This window comes from Tamandua tetradactyla, chromosome 6 (assembly GCF_023851605.1).
Source record: "Tamandua tetradactyla isolate mTamTet1 chromosome 6, mTamTet1.pri, whole genome shotgun sequence".
Taxonomy (NCBI): Eukaryota; Metazoa; Chordata; class Mammalia; order Pilosa; family Myrmecophagidae; genus Tamandua; species Tamandua tetradactyla.
In genome coordinates this window covers 154,144,515-154,159,010 of record NC_135332.1, presented here as the reverse complement: position 1 = coordinate 154,159,010, position 14,496 = coordinate 154,144,515, and the positions used below count along the sequence as shown (strand labels likewise).

The 14,496-nt window shown below is 36.9% G+C and overlaps 1 protein-coding gene across 1 annotated transcript in view; it reads right to left on the bottom strand.

The window, feature by feature from the left end:
- Positions 1–776: 776 nt before the first annotated feature.
- PKHD1L1 (PKHD1 like 1) overlaps positions 777–14,496 on the bottom strand; it is a 173,786-nt gene continuing 160,066 nt past the window's right edge. The window contains exons 73-78 of the mRNA XM_077167497.1: positions 11,983–12,330; positions 8,065–8,216; positions 7,549–7,695; positions 7,040–7,193; positions 4,331–4,587; positions 777–1,243 (exon numbers count right to left, since the gene is read on the bottom strand). Coding sequence (XP_077023612.1) covers positions 4,349–4,587; positions 7,040–7,193; positions 7,549–7,695; positions 8,065–8,216; positions 11,983–12,330 — 1,040 coding nt within the window. The 3' untranslated portion in view covers positions 777–1,243; positions 4,331–4,348. The remainder of the gene's footprint in view (positions 1,244–4,330; positions 4,588–7,039; positions 7,194–7,548; positions 7,696–8,064; positions 8,217–11,982; positions 12,331–14,496) is intronic.

The following is a 14,496-nucleotide window of genomic DNA, read 5'->3' as shown; positions in this document are numbered from 1 at the left end:
ATGTGTATGGCTGCCAAGTTGACAAGAGGTGGACTGTGATGTTGAGGTTCATGTGTCTACTTGGCCAGGTGATGGTGTCCAGTTGTTTGGTCAAGCAAGCACTGGCCTGATTGTTACTGTGAAGACATTTCCTGGACTTAAATCAAAAGCAAGTTCATTGCATCTATCGCTGATTACATCTACAATCAAGTAAGGAGATTGCCTTCAACAATGAGAGACATCTCATCCAATCAGTTAAAAAAACTGATGATTGTCAGAACAGAGTTTCCATCTCTACTTCAGCCAGCCAGATTCTCCTGGGGAATTCATCCAAAACCTTCAATGCAGTACCTAACTTGCAGCCTGCCATATGGAATTTGAACTTGTGTGCCCCCACAGTTATGTGAGACAATTTTTATAAAAATCTCATCTACTGTCCCTTTTCCCTAGAGAACACTGACTAATACACTTAGCAACACTAATCTGTGCCTTTTCTTATTTCCTAGTTTTGTCCTTCTTAAAATAAGTATCTGTTCTGGTGTCCTTGGAATTGTAGTTGGTCACACTCTTAATGGCACTTTGGGATGGGAAAGAGGGGAAAGTAGATAAGGAGTTTGGACCTCTTCCAAAAGCCTGTCCCAGGGACACCAAGCAAGCTCTTAGAAGACTGGCTGGGGTTTGGCAGACCCAGAAGTATAGTTCAATTCAGAATTCTTCAGATTACTATGGATCTAATAAATAGCAACTCATTCTGAGAAAGGTCTAAAATATTCTCATTTCTCTAAGGTCTTCAGAAATTAGAATGACAAAGCTCCTTGGAAATCAGAGCTTCAAGAATGGATAGAGAAAATCAGATTCACCCAACATATACAAAAATTCTAAGTGCTTCAAATCTTATCTAAAGAGGTTAAGTCACAATGAGAGAAGCTCTTTCAATCAGTTGTTTGAAGTATTCCATCACTTGTTGGCACATTAACGTAGAAGTGGCATATCTGCTTCCAAATCAGAGATTTCCAAAAGTTTTTAGAAATAAAATAAGAAAATGCAAACACAAGGAGTCAAAAGAGCTTTATATTTTGAAGAAATGTTCTTTTTGTGATTAAGATTAATTAGTAAATGTTTTATATTATAAAAATATTTTTTAGTATATTTGCTTGAAAATGCTATAGGCTTTTTTTTGTTATGCAACAAAATAGCTCATAAATAAGCAATTCTTCCATATTTGTTTTCAGCATGTTCTTCAGAAAAGTACTTCAGTAACTTCCTGAAAAGTGAAAACAATAAAAATGTTTTTGAAAAAGCAGTTGCGATGCAGAATATATTTTACCAGTTTTAACTTTTATAATTTTCATGGTATGGTTAATAGGACAAAATTAACATTAAATAATCAGTATTTCAAACTTCATTAATTTAATGTTAGAATCAGTAATACACATTTTTTTGTGTGTGAAAATAGTGGTGCTCATACATTTTTAATATTTTCCACATTCAACTTTTGTCATTTTATTAGTGAAACTTCATGATTCTATTAAGAGTAAAATATTGTTAATGTAGAATGCAACATTATTTTTTTAAATTCAGCCTTTTTATTTATTAATGGCATTAAAAACATCTTATATCTTAATTAAATAGTGGTAAATCATTTAGTAGCTAGGGACTTTACTGGAAAAAAAAGACCTATACAAACAAAAACAGGAACTATATCATTTACTAATGATTTCAAAAAATGCTCTGAATTTGTAAAATATCCAAGCTGTCAGGAATAAGCAGGATGAAAGTCAGTAATGATAATTAGAAAATAATGCAATTAATGAGGAAACACAAAATGCACAAATATATATTAAGCATTATTTACACATTTAGACAACCAGACCTTATATTTTAACCTTTCTAAGAAGAAAAAATGGAACTCAAGTAATACCTGTCACATTATTATAAAGCAAACGAATCGTTTTACCTGTATTGGAATACCAGAGATGAGAAAACTGGCATAACAATAAGATAACGTGCATCCTGGTCATTTACCTATTATTTCTCAGCTGCAAACCCACCCTGCTGAAATTCAGCCAAGAAGAGTCCAGGTCTGGGTCTCTTCAAACCATGCTTCTCCCTTAACAGCTGGATCTCACTTAGTTTCTGCCATTAGGAGGGAAGAAGTGACTTAGCCCTTGCTGTTTGATTGCTGTTTCTGAAGCCTCAGAACTTGATTTCAGCCTCCAGTTTTTTCTGTCACTCCCAGAACCAGCCTTATCATGCCTCTCATCTTGTCTTTCACAATTTAAATTTATAAATCCAGTTTTGGCTTTTGTCATTTGAAAGACTATAGTATCTTTCTAGATTATTACTCCACCTCAAATTCTTCCTTAATCTTATCAATATTTCTATGTGATGCTTTCATTTCATTAATTTGTCAAAAACTTTCCACCATCCCCATTAGATTAACTGTAAATTGATTAATATTTGATTAAGAGCAAATTATAACTTTTATAATTTTCATGGTATGGTTAATAGGGCAAAATTAACATTAAAAAATCAGTATTTCAAACTTCATTAATTTAATGTTAGAATCAGTAATACATATTTTTTTTGCGTGTGAAAATAGTGTATTTTTAAGATTTAAAATCAATTAAAACAAATTTAGCACCTTTAATATGTGAGGCATGTGGTCTTATCTTCCAAGTGCTCAAAATTTACTGGGACAGATAGATTTGAAAATATCTAAGATTAATTTAAGCACACTACAGAACGGACAGTTTCTGTACAATGCGCAAATTATACAGAAATTCTGTACAATTTCTGACAATAGTATAAAACAAAATACAAGTAGAAAATAAGGGCAAGGAGAATTCAATGTGTGGTAGGTAGAGTGAGAAGAAAGATGGGAAACCCAGTAGAGGAGGTAGGATTTGAGCACAGCTTGGAAGGATGATGCTCTGAAAGGTAGATATGTGCGTAGAAAAAGACAGTCTAGGTAGAGGGAATATGAGGGAATAAGAAGAATCTATTCTGAGAATGCTTTGGTACAAATATGCAGTCCTCAAGACTGGTTCCAGGGCCTTTGGCGTTGGCTGTATTTTGCATGTGGTGGGGGGATTTTTGATTATTTGATCATATTACTACTTGATTTTGTGCTTCAGGAAGCTAAGTCTGATGGAAGTATGCAGGACGGGCTGGAAATAAGGAAGTTTAGAAGTGGGAAATTCAGGAGGCTATTATGATAGGTCAACTGAGAGGTAAGAAATTTGTAAGTAGAGCAATGCGACTTCAAAGGAGGGAGAGATATGACACAATATGGCTGGATATGGATTCCATGGGTGCTTGAAGGAAAAGGAGGTCTGACAAGTTATTAACCCGAAGAATCCAAAACGCAGCATTGACATCCGCTGAGATGGGGTAGGAAGAGAAGCACACTTGGAAGGGGAGGGTGCAGAATCTGTGATGAACATGGATAGTTTGAAGACGCCCTTTTTCACTCCCACTTTTTCCTTTCTGGAATGCCTTCTACCCCTCTCCTCAAATCTTATTCATTCTATTTCGTCCCCTCTTTAGAGTTCTGCTGATGGGATGACATTGACAGTAGTCTCTAATCATTGCAGCCCGCAGGGCTCTCTCTCTTCCGTTAACCTCCCTAACCTTATCTCTTTCTGCCTGCCACTTCTGGTACTAATAACTTGATTTCTATTCATGAAGCCACATCTCCACTAGTCTCAGCACCTCGTCCCATGTGACTCAGGCCAGGCAACTTAGAATACTGCATCTCCAAAAGGGCATGTGATCCGACTCAAGTTAATGACGTCACTTTGGGAATTTTATTGGAACTGTTGGGAAAGTTCCAATAAACTGTTGGAACTGTTGCAGCTGCTGGGATGGTAGAACACATATCTGAAGATGCTGGTGGCTACCTTTTCTCTGGGGTTTGGGGTATGGATACTCCCTATGCTGGGAGCTAACACTAAAAAGAAGAGAGAGAGAGACAGGTTTCAGATGACATCATTTGAACCCTTGAATCTTGCTGTAGTAGAGACCACAGAAATTACTTGACTTCGAGCTTAAAACACTTCAAGCAGAACTTGTGCTGCTTGTCAAAAAAGTGTCTGAAAAAGAATTCTGACACTACTGCACATCTCATTCCGCACATTTTTGTGTACCCTAAGATAGTGTGAATCACATTTCTTAGGGTTGTCTTGTATCTGCCAATGAAGCTATTACCTTCTCAATGGGTGAGACGATGTCTTTGTGTCCCCAGCAGTGCAACGCACAAGTGTTGTGCACACAGTCTGTATTTAGTAAACATTTACTGGGACCTCAGTAAGTGGAGACAGACACTACATAAAAAATGAACTGTACTCACCTTCAATAACATTCAAAATCAAACTGAAGCTGTAAATATTTCCAAGAGCAAGATTCTTCCTACCAGGAAGCTAGTTATTATACTCATCATCTGGGCAACGGTACCCATAGTTGATGCTTTGCTGTTGCTACTGCTACTACTGCTGCTGCCACTGCTGCCGCCACTGCTGCTAGAAGCAGACTGCACTGGGAGACTGAAAGTCCTGGATTCCACCCGAACAATATCGTCCAGTATAAACTCAATTTTATAATTTTTTCCTAGGAAAAAAATTATCATAGTGTTTTTTTTGTTGTTTCAGACAGCCCCAATTCGATTTTTGTTGACTTAAAAATTCTATATAATTCCTAAAAGAGGTATTTTTGGAAATTGAGTCAAATGAATCAGATAAGTATAAATGAGTATAAAGAGGCTTCAGAGTTAAAATAGTTCCAACTGCCTATCAGGGGACAGAGGAAATCTTTGGAGATTTTCTTCCTGCAGCATCACTACCTGTTTCTTCTGAGTTACTTCCTGGTGCCCAGAATTGGAGAGAGACTGTTTGAAATGAGGGACAACAGGGAAGGGAGGTGAAAGTACTAAGGCTCTATTTCATTCCTGCACACCTGGCATAAGAGTGGAGAAGCGTGAGCCTCAGTGGTGGGGAGGTGGGTGGGCAGGGGATGGACACTGAACACTTCCAGCACATTACCCAAGCCAGGTCAATGAAAGAGCCCTGGGACTTTGTGAGAAGTATTAGGAAGGATATGTGTTCATTCTACTGTAGTTGCTAAGTTGGTAGAAGGTAAATCCAAAGGCAAAAGTCCTATACTGAATTCTGGAGAAGGTCAGACCTGTTTCTGAGTGGCTGCTTCCCAGGTCTGGAATGAACACACTGTAACATCAGTCACCACAGAAAGGGAAATTAGAACAGGCAGGATGGGAGGAGCTATGTGGTGGTGGCTGGATAAAAGGAGCTTCTGGCTCCTACCTTCAGAAGCAGATACTGGCACCATACACAGATGGAAAGGGAAGCATATGCAAACTCTGTTGAAAACTTACTTGGGACCAAAGGAACTTAGGGGTGGGGGGTGGCGTTTAACGTTAAGGACCTATTCCAGATGCAATATTTTTCTTTTTTCAACTTTTTATTTTACAACATTTCAAATACACAAAAGAGTTGAAAGAACAGTACAACAAACACCCACATGCTTATATTCAATAATTTTAAACTGTTTTCTACGTTCACTTTAAGCTAATGCTATTTTTGCATTTTGAGATTGATTTCTTTCTTCTACCCAAAGAAGACAAGTTTGGAGGACGAAAGATGAAGCTCTCACCCAAATATTTTCGAATCCACACGTTAATCCTTTTTACAGTTTTGAATATGAGATCACCAATTTCTTTTTTCTTTTCTTTTTTTTATGTAACTTCTCCTTGGACTACTGCTATTGTTAATAGTAGTTCTAACACAGCAGAGTTTGTAATATCTGTACAACCCTAGATTATCTTTCTTTTCAAAATCATTACTGTTTGTATTTGTTCTTGTTCTTTTAGGGAAAGAATACAATTAGATCTTTACTACACTGCACTTTCACAAAGAAAAACAATGTGTCTCCACAACTTTCAAGATATATGGGCAATGTTATACAGAAATTTCTGTCATTGTTACAATTCACAATAGTGGATTTTCTCTTTTCAGTTTGAAAAAAAACATTGCTATTATGGAATTGGTAGTTTGAGGGATTTGAGTCATTGCAGGGAAAACAGCACAGAAATTGCTGGAATCTTCTTTATTCACTTTAGTATTTACTACTGCTTTTCCTCTGACCTTTAGTGTGAGTGTACATGTGTGTGTTTGGGAGGAGAGAGCAGGGGTAAGAAGAGGGGAGTGCCACCACACAACCTTTTCTAGAACTCAGGGTCTCTAAAGGTCTTGGGCCCCAAGTTGTGGTAAATAGATTAAGGGAGGCCCGTCTCTCAAGTATCCATTTCATTCTTTTAGATACTCTTCGATCCATCACAAGTGAACATATCATTTTGGCCACAGCGGAGAGGCTTTTACTAATTGGAGTTATGCCAATACCCATATGGAGGTAATATAAGGAACAGCATCGTGGAACTTATGACTGTATTTACTATAACAATGTGAAGATACTGCTTAGTACAAATTCGGTGGCTGCATTTTTTGGGAACTCATAGGAGATTTTTGTTCTGTTCTCACAACAAGTTATAACTCTCCATGACAACAGGTTTGTTCATCCAGTAGGTACTATGAATTACGATAAAGCTCATGTTTCCTTCTTTTAGAAAGACTAGAATTTATTCTGGCCCAACTGTAAACTCTTACTTGGACATTAAAGTAATATGAGCTGATCTTATCCTTCCTTGTTTTTTTTTTAATTAAAAAAATTTACATATTAAATTCTCTTATTATAAATATAATACATATTTAGTGAGAAATTCAGAAAAAATACACAAATGAATAAAAAGAATATGTAAATTACAATACAATATTGATGCACATCCTTAAATATGTTTTAATTTCCTTAATTGTTTATTGTGATTTCTATTTCATTTTGCATAATAAATACATTTTTGTAAGTTAGACTAAATATTTTCTGAAATAAGGCAGATTGACCAGAGTATTACAGCATGCATTGTTCTTTAAAAGAAAATTATAATTGTACCTGTTTATAGGTATATATATTAGGATCCAAATAGTACACTCACCATTTCTAAGGAGAGTGAGATCGGTATAGTTGGCCCAACAGCTGCTAAATGGAATTGTTGTATTTCCACTAAGACCACCGATTTGGTTATTATTGGAGTCCTTTAGTACAGCCTTCAAAGTTAGGGAAGTAATCCCAACTGATACACAATTACCCTACGGGAAAAAATGGTAGAGAATGATAAACGTTTGTACTGTAAACATGCTTTTTTTTCCCCTTTCTTTAAGATGTGCAAAACCTTATTTTTAAAATTGCCTTCATTACAGATTTGAACTTTAGGGAAATTTATTTTTCCTATCCAAAGTTTTCATGAATATGGGCATTGAGGCAAGTTCATTTAAAAAGAAACATTCTAAGATGGTAAGGGCTGATGTCCACAGTCATTTTCCCACTTCTAAGAGGCAGGGCAATCTTTAAGCAATAACATGCCAGGCTCCCTAAAGCTGGCTCACCCTCCAGCATGTATAATTCACTTCCGCCGCTTAAATAAAGCTTTGCGTTATGACTTACATCTGAATCTAATGCCTTTACTGAAGGCTGTTGGGAAAATGGCTGTCCTGGATGTGCTGCCACTGGCTGAGTGATCACAGACAGCGAGGACACGAAGGCCACATGGTGAACGGGAAATGCAGACCTTGCAACTGGCTGGACAGTCACCTGGTAACGGAGAATAAGGAAGTGCTGTTCAAGTGATAAATGACATTCAGTGGTAAACTCATCTCAGCCAGGCTAAGCACAACAGTCATTGTTTAACAATGTTCAATATGTGAAATTAATATTACAAGATTTCCTCTAGATTAAATTCATGAAGGATTATTATAAATATTCAAAGCAAAGTGCATTGTATGTCAATGAACAATTTTTAGAAGATATTGCTTTTTTCATACTTCTTTATTATCTTTTCAATGACAAAAATAGCCAAACAATAAATGTCCTCTAAATTACTGTACTGAACAGCAAAAGAGAGTTAAAGTAAGAAATAAGCAACAATCTTGTAATGAGCCACGATGCATTTTTTTCCCTTACCTTAGTCCAGCCAGGATCACTTGGGCTGGGGACAGGACTGGTAATAGACATGGCGGAGATATTGAATCCAAGGATGCTGCTGATTTTCCCTAAGATTACAGCTTGTCCAATAGAACCAGCAATTTCCTGAAGTTCAGATAATTGCATCTGACCTAGAGAGAAACAGTATTATGACATTTGTAATGTAAGAACACGGCATTGTGAGAACACTGAGTTTTTCACTGTAGCATTGTTTTCATTGTCTAATTCACGTTATAGAATCCTAAGGCTTTTTAATTGTACCTAAACTAAACATGACAAAGCCATGTTAATGACTGTGGGAAAATGAACAACGCAGTAGAATATATTTATAAATTGGAATCACCATAATATCTTGTTAAGCTGGAATTAAAGGAGAAAAACAAAGTAGATAAATTATACAAGAAAAATGAATGGAAACATAATGGGAAAATATATGTCTTTTAACTTAAAACGTTCCCATGTCATTCTCTGTTTAGAAATAAAGCATGTCTATCATCACACATCATTTTTAGAAAATAGAGTGCTGATTTTGGAATGGAAGGATAATTAGCAGTCATTGACTCAGCAGTATGTATATTAATAATTGCTAACTTACCAAAACATTGTTACTTGCTCTGGACATTTGTCAATTTTCAAAGTTCGTTTTAACACTATATGTAGTTTCTGTTCTTGTCTTTTTTCTAGCGTGACATGCCTGGGATCTTGCTCTTAAACCAGCCGTTTCCTGGTGCTCCTGGTTCTCCTTAGCTTATGGCACCTCCACTCACCATCTTTTGTCAGAAACCTGATACTTGCCCTTGATCCCTTTTACGACCTCATCTTCATCTGATACCATACCTTAATCAATTATCAATTTCTAGATCTCTCTGTCCTCACTGCCATAACCCTAGACAGAACCATCATCACCAGGGTAACTAAAACAGCTTCTAAACTGGTTTTCATATATCCATTCTTCGACTCCGTTCTATACAATGTAGCCAGTGACTTGTTAAAAAGCAGTTCTAACTAGGAATGTACTGGAGGCCTTGGTGCACTCTAGGCCTTGCTAATCCCTCATCCCAGATGTCCTGAAACTTCTATAACAAGAATCATGCCATTAGGACTCAAATTATTTAAAATTTTCCATTAAGGCTAAGCCCTGAGGCTTAGTGTGCCTGGGAAGAAGTGGGCAATGTCCTGACACTTTGTAAACCACAGTCCTAAGTAATTTCAGTCCATGTCAATTTAAAACATTTCATTGGATGACTCAGACTCTTTTGGATAAATGCTCCATTTTTCAGATTCCTCATACATCCACTCCCCCTCCCCCCTACTCCTCTCCAGTTGTGAGGGCTGCGTGACCAACTGGAAGCAGTAGAAAGGTGTGTATGGCCAAGCACTGCTACTATTACTTTGTCCTCATTGGTTTTTGGCACAGTGGCAAGTCTGATCTGATCTGCCCTGTAGGTTCACTGACTGTTTGACATGGGAAGCCTGCTGGTTAAAAACCAAAGACCTTACCTCGAAGGACTCTTATTCCTGACCCTAGGACTGCATCTATCAGGAGATCCCCTCAGTACTTTCTAGGACATCTGGGATCTTCTGGATATCCTGACACAATGTGCCATGGGAAGCCAGAGGTACTACTTCAGGTACATCTTTCTTTCCACTTCCTAATATTTTGCTGTGATGTTGTTCAATGTCAAGTTGTAGGGCTTTCCTGAAGACATGAAACTTTATTTTGGTCTCTACCTGTGAAACATGCCATTAGCCTATGCCTTCCCTATTCTCCTTGTTTTTAAGACTGTCCTGTGCCTATCTGGATAAAAATAACATGGTAAAACTTCTTTCATAGGATAGAGGGTGAGAGTGGTTGTATATGAGGAAATTTAGTTCACATATGGGAAACAAGCCACAATTTCACTGGACATCTGAGTGGCTAGTGCATTAAGTTCAGGGTCTACTACATTTAAGGGCTTGCCAGGAATTTCTAAGAGTTGGTGAGATATCAGTATGTGTACCATGGACTCCACTACAATTCCTTTCTCCTAAACTAAAGTAACAGGCTAAGTCGTGTTCAGTCCAAAGCCCTGACCCTAGAAATGCAAAGAAGTAAAGGGCTGATGAAGGAAAGTAAGCAATGAAACGGGGCAGAGAAAATCATGAGCGATCTATGTGCTTGCAATACAAGCCTATGCATCTTGTTTACTTTAACAAAGAGAGCTGATCAGCATGTTCCCCACTCAGGCAAGCCTTTACACAGGCTTTTCCCTACAAGGGAAGAAACTTTTGCCTTCCTAACTGGTAGAATTCTAGAGTGGGTATCTGGTGCATAGTGTCAATGCTGAGAAACAAACCTCCTGGGAAATAAATGACAACCTCTAGTGGCAGAGGATGACAGTGCCACCAGGACTCCCGTTTACACATAAGAAAGTCTGGGAGTTTAATGAAAAAGATACCAGACAGAGATAGAGCAGATCCCAATTTTGTGGGATCTGAAGTTTATACAATTTTGGAAGCCTTCATTTTGGAAGCCCTCTTTAGTGTAAAATAATGCAGAAACAAATGGTTTTTTTCAACTTTTATAATAACATTCAATGATTTGACTACATTATTAGGACCCCTCTGAAGGCTTTTAAAGAACAGCCTCTTCCAGGACTTGTGCGTGTCCTTATACATATCCTTGTTCTTTCTCCTACTCCTTATACATGTTTTTTGTACAGGGCCTTAAAACTTGAGTTTCATTAGTGAATAATAAGTCTTCCTTTAGAGGAAACCTAGATCTTATCTTCTTGGAGAGAGAGATGCCTGATGAGAGTAAATGTAGGCATCTTGACCACTGGAGATAATGGTGTGGCTGGGTGTTAACAGTTGGAGATGATCCTGCATTTCAGGAAAAAAGGAAGGTTCCAATGGACTTCAAGAGATGCTCGTGCAGGGCAGAGAAGACCATCCACCCTGTAGCACAAACCATGAAGACAAGGACAACATGTGGGCCTGAGATCAGGAAAGACCCTTGGTATCCAGAGACTAACTTTAGAGAAACAGATGAAGGGAAAGAAAATCTGAAGGGCTGAGCATTTCCCCAAATGCCCTGTGTCATTCTAAAGAAATTATTTAAACCAGCAGACATACCTCTGATGGGACAATTTAGTTTATTATAATCTCTGATACTTTGCAAATGAGTATGCGGGAATTGAGGGTCTGAAAGAGGGGTGATGGCTGGTGAGGATGATTAGAAATAAAGAACAAATATATTTCCTGCGTAGGAAATAAAGAACAAATATATTTACACTCTGCACGTGTTAGGGCAAATCTTTGACTTCACTATAGCAACCTACCTTGTCATTCTTCTGCTCAGAATCACCAAGGGTCCACTCTTTTCCTTAGGAAAACATCCATAGTCCTTTTCTCATCTTACAAAGCTCTCCATGATCTACTTCCTGCCTACTTCTCAGCCTTATCTCCAATAGTTTGCCCTTCCTGGCTGCCTCTGCTCCAGACCTATTGTTCCTGTTTTAGTTCATCAAATGCACCAAACGCTCACCAACTATTTTCTCAGCTGCAAACACTCTTTCCCTTCTTTCTTTTCACTCACCGACTCTTCATTTTTAATTTCTTAACTTTCAGGTCACTTTTTCAGAGAGACCTTCCTGGAGCTCCTATATTAGGTTAAATCCTTTCTCTGAATTTATCTATGCTACAATAACAAAATAGAAACCTAAATTGCTTCACAATTCCAAACAGTTTGGAATTACAAGGGGAAGAGAAGGAAAAAATGTTTCTAGGTTCTATCAGGGCTCAGGATGTGGGGTTGGTGGGATTTCCTGAAGTCTGGCTCACCAGGCCCTGGTAGGGTTATTCATGGATGTGGTTTGGTATTTACGTTCCTATGCGTCAAGCATTTACCATCCATACCTGCCGTGTCACTGCTTAAGGACTGAGTGGGAGGATCTCCAATTTCCAATTCAATTGTGAGTCCCATGGATCTCTTCCTCCGTAAACTCTTCCCTCGTATTATTATTTTGCTGATACGGATCTTGTCACTTGGTATCTTTAGGAACAAGGCAAGATTTCTAACCAAATTATGGGAACCATAAAAGTCATCTTCTGTAACAGCAGGTAATTGGAAAGAAACAAATATGACTGCAGTGGTGTGGACTTCAACAGGTATAGCTCCTTTAACCAAAACGTAAAGCATCTGGTAGGTTCTATCAAAGTAGTTTTCACCAAGGACAGCAGAATTCAAGTTAGGAAGGTATTCCTCTATGTAGGAAAAAACCAAAACAGTCCTGTTAAGCTTGTTTATCACAAGTAGCAGGCAGTATTTTAATATTGGTTTGAATTGAGAGAACTCTGAAAAAATTAATTATCATTCTTTCATAAGAAAGGATGCATATTAAAAAACAAAAGCATTTACTGAACGGACATGAAAAACTAAAGTCAACACTCAACAATACCATTAGTAATTATTATACATTAAATTTATTTTTAAAAAACATTAGCTATATGCATGATATAAATGAAAAACTTCAACCTAATTATTAACCTGAGAGTCTATACTTGTATGTTCGGACTTTCAAAGCTTTGAACCAAGGCATTCAGTAATTTAAAATTATAAATTTAACTTTAATAGCCTTCTAGCTTATGGAATATTTACCAACTCTTGAAAAGAGCATCTACAATTCTGTGATTTTATTTTTACCAAGGACAAAAGTATGTAATAAAATGAAGTTTATATTAAAACATCTAAGAATGATCTTATGCGAGTGAGATGGATTTACATTTCAACCTGAAAAATGCTTGATTCATGCAAAACAAAATAGATTAAAGAACTGACTTTTGTAAAAATGATTGATATTATTTATACATGTAATGAATGAACATATTTACGATTTTATGGCAGAGTACCAACAATGTGTAAGACATTGTGTAATAAATCCAGTAAAACATATTGATCGCAGACAGAGGCTGAACCGTTTCATAGTATTATAATGAGACACGTAGCTTCTTGCCGCATTTCATAGTGAGGCTTACTAAGAAAAGTAAATGGAAACTTTGGGAATAAGAGGATATTTCTTGTGACAGTAAGAGATGAAACCATTAAGAAGCCATTTGATGGTTAACAATATATTTCTTTAGCACCTACTGGTATAAATTCTAGATGCAATTTGGCTTAAATATTTTGTGAATCTGAAGAATGTGCTTTAGTATTATAAGTTCAAGCTGCTCTTAAGCTACTATTTGAGGGACCTATCCTTGGTAACTTTCTCAAGTTAAAAGAGCCTTGGTGATATAATTTCCAAATATGATTAAAATGTGGGAGGAACTTGGAAGGTACTGCAAAACTGGAAGAAGAAACAACTTTTTAAAATTCAATATTTGTTGCACATGCAGAGAGGATAAGATACTTCTGAATAAAACAAACAAGCGTATATTATCACTAATGCTATTACTACTAAAATAAGGCCATCTACCACCATTTATTTTGCATCACTGTGGTCCAGGAGTTGTTCAAGATGATAAATAAATTATTATTTCCATCTCATCCTTGAGGAAACTTAAGTTTAGACTAGCTAGCCGGCTTGTCAAGGTCATACAGCATGTAAGGGCGAAGGGATGGGGATTCAAAGCTAAATATGCCTGATTCCAAATCCTATACCTTTAACTCTGTTATGCTGCAACAATCATGGTAAAGGGAGTTTTTCAAGTTTTGAAATATCTCAATTTCCCAAATTTCCCTTTTGTAACGAAAGCCAAATTGTCACTATCTGTAGTTTTATTCATAACAAAGTATAGACTGAGTTAGAATAAGTACAGGAAGTATGTGATTATATAAAGTAATTAAAAATATGCTTTGAGTTACTATAAACACTTAAAAATCCTGGTGTTCTTTAAAAAGCTTAGTAATAATTTTAGATTCATAATAAATACTCTACTGAGCTTAATATGCTTTGCCCAAGTCAAAATGAAGTAATTATTTTGAAAGCTATATGGAATATAATAAATAAGGTTGGGATTAAGACAATAAGCCAGGATTTTAAAAGTTATACTTTAAACTGATACTGTTTCCTAAGCAAACAGGAAAGAAGCACTAGCAGGGACATGACTTCTTCCACAGCAGGACTCTGCAGAAATGTGTGGCTGCTCATGGTATTAAATATTATTGTGACAGGTTGGGCAAACTGACCTCTAGAGTATCCCAGTCCCTTGGCTTAATAGTGTATCAGGGCTGCCTGCCCTCAAACCATTTCTTTTTACCCTTCTAAGCAATGGGGTAGTCTAGTTTTCCAGGTACCATGAATACATCAAAATTCACAGTAAAATGGATTTCACACTATTTTGTCCCAGGAAAGCAAAAATGTATCAAAAGCCTAAGATATACCATTTGTCCTCTTGCTTATATATTTATATGCTAACAAATAACATACT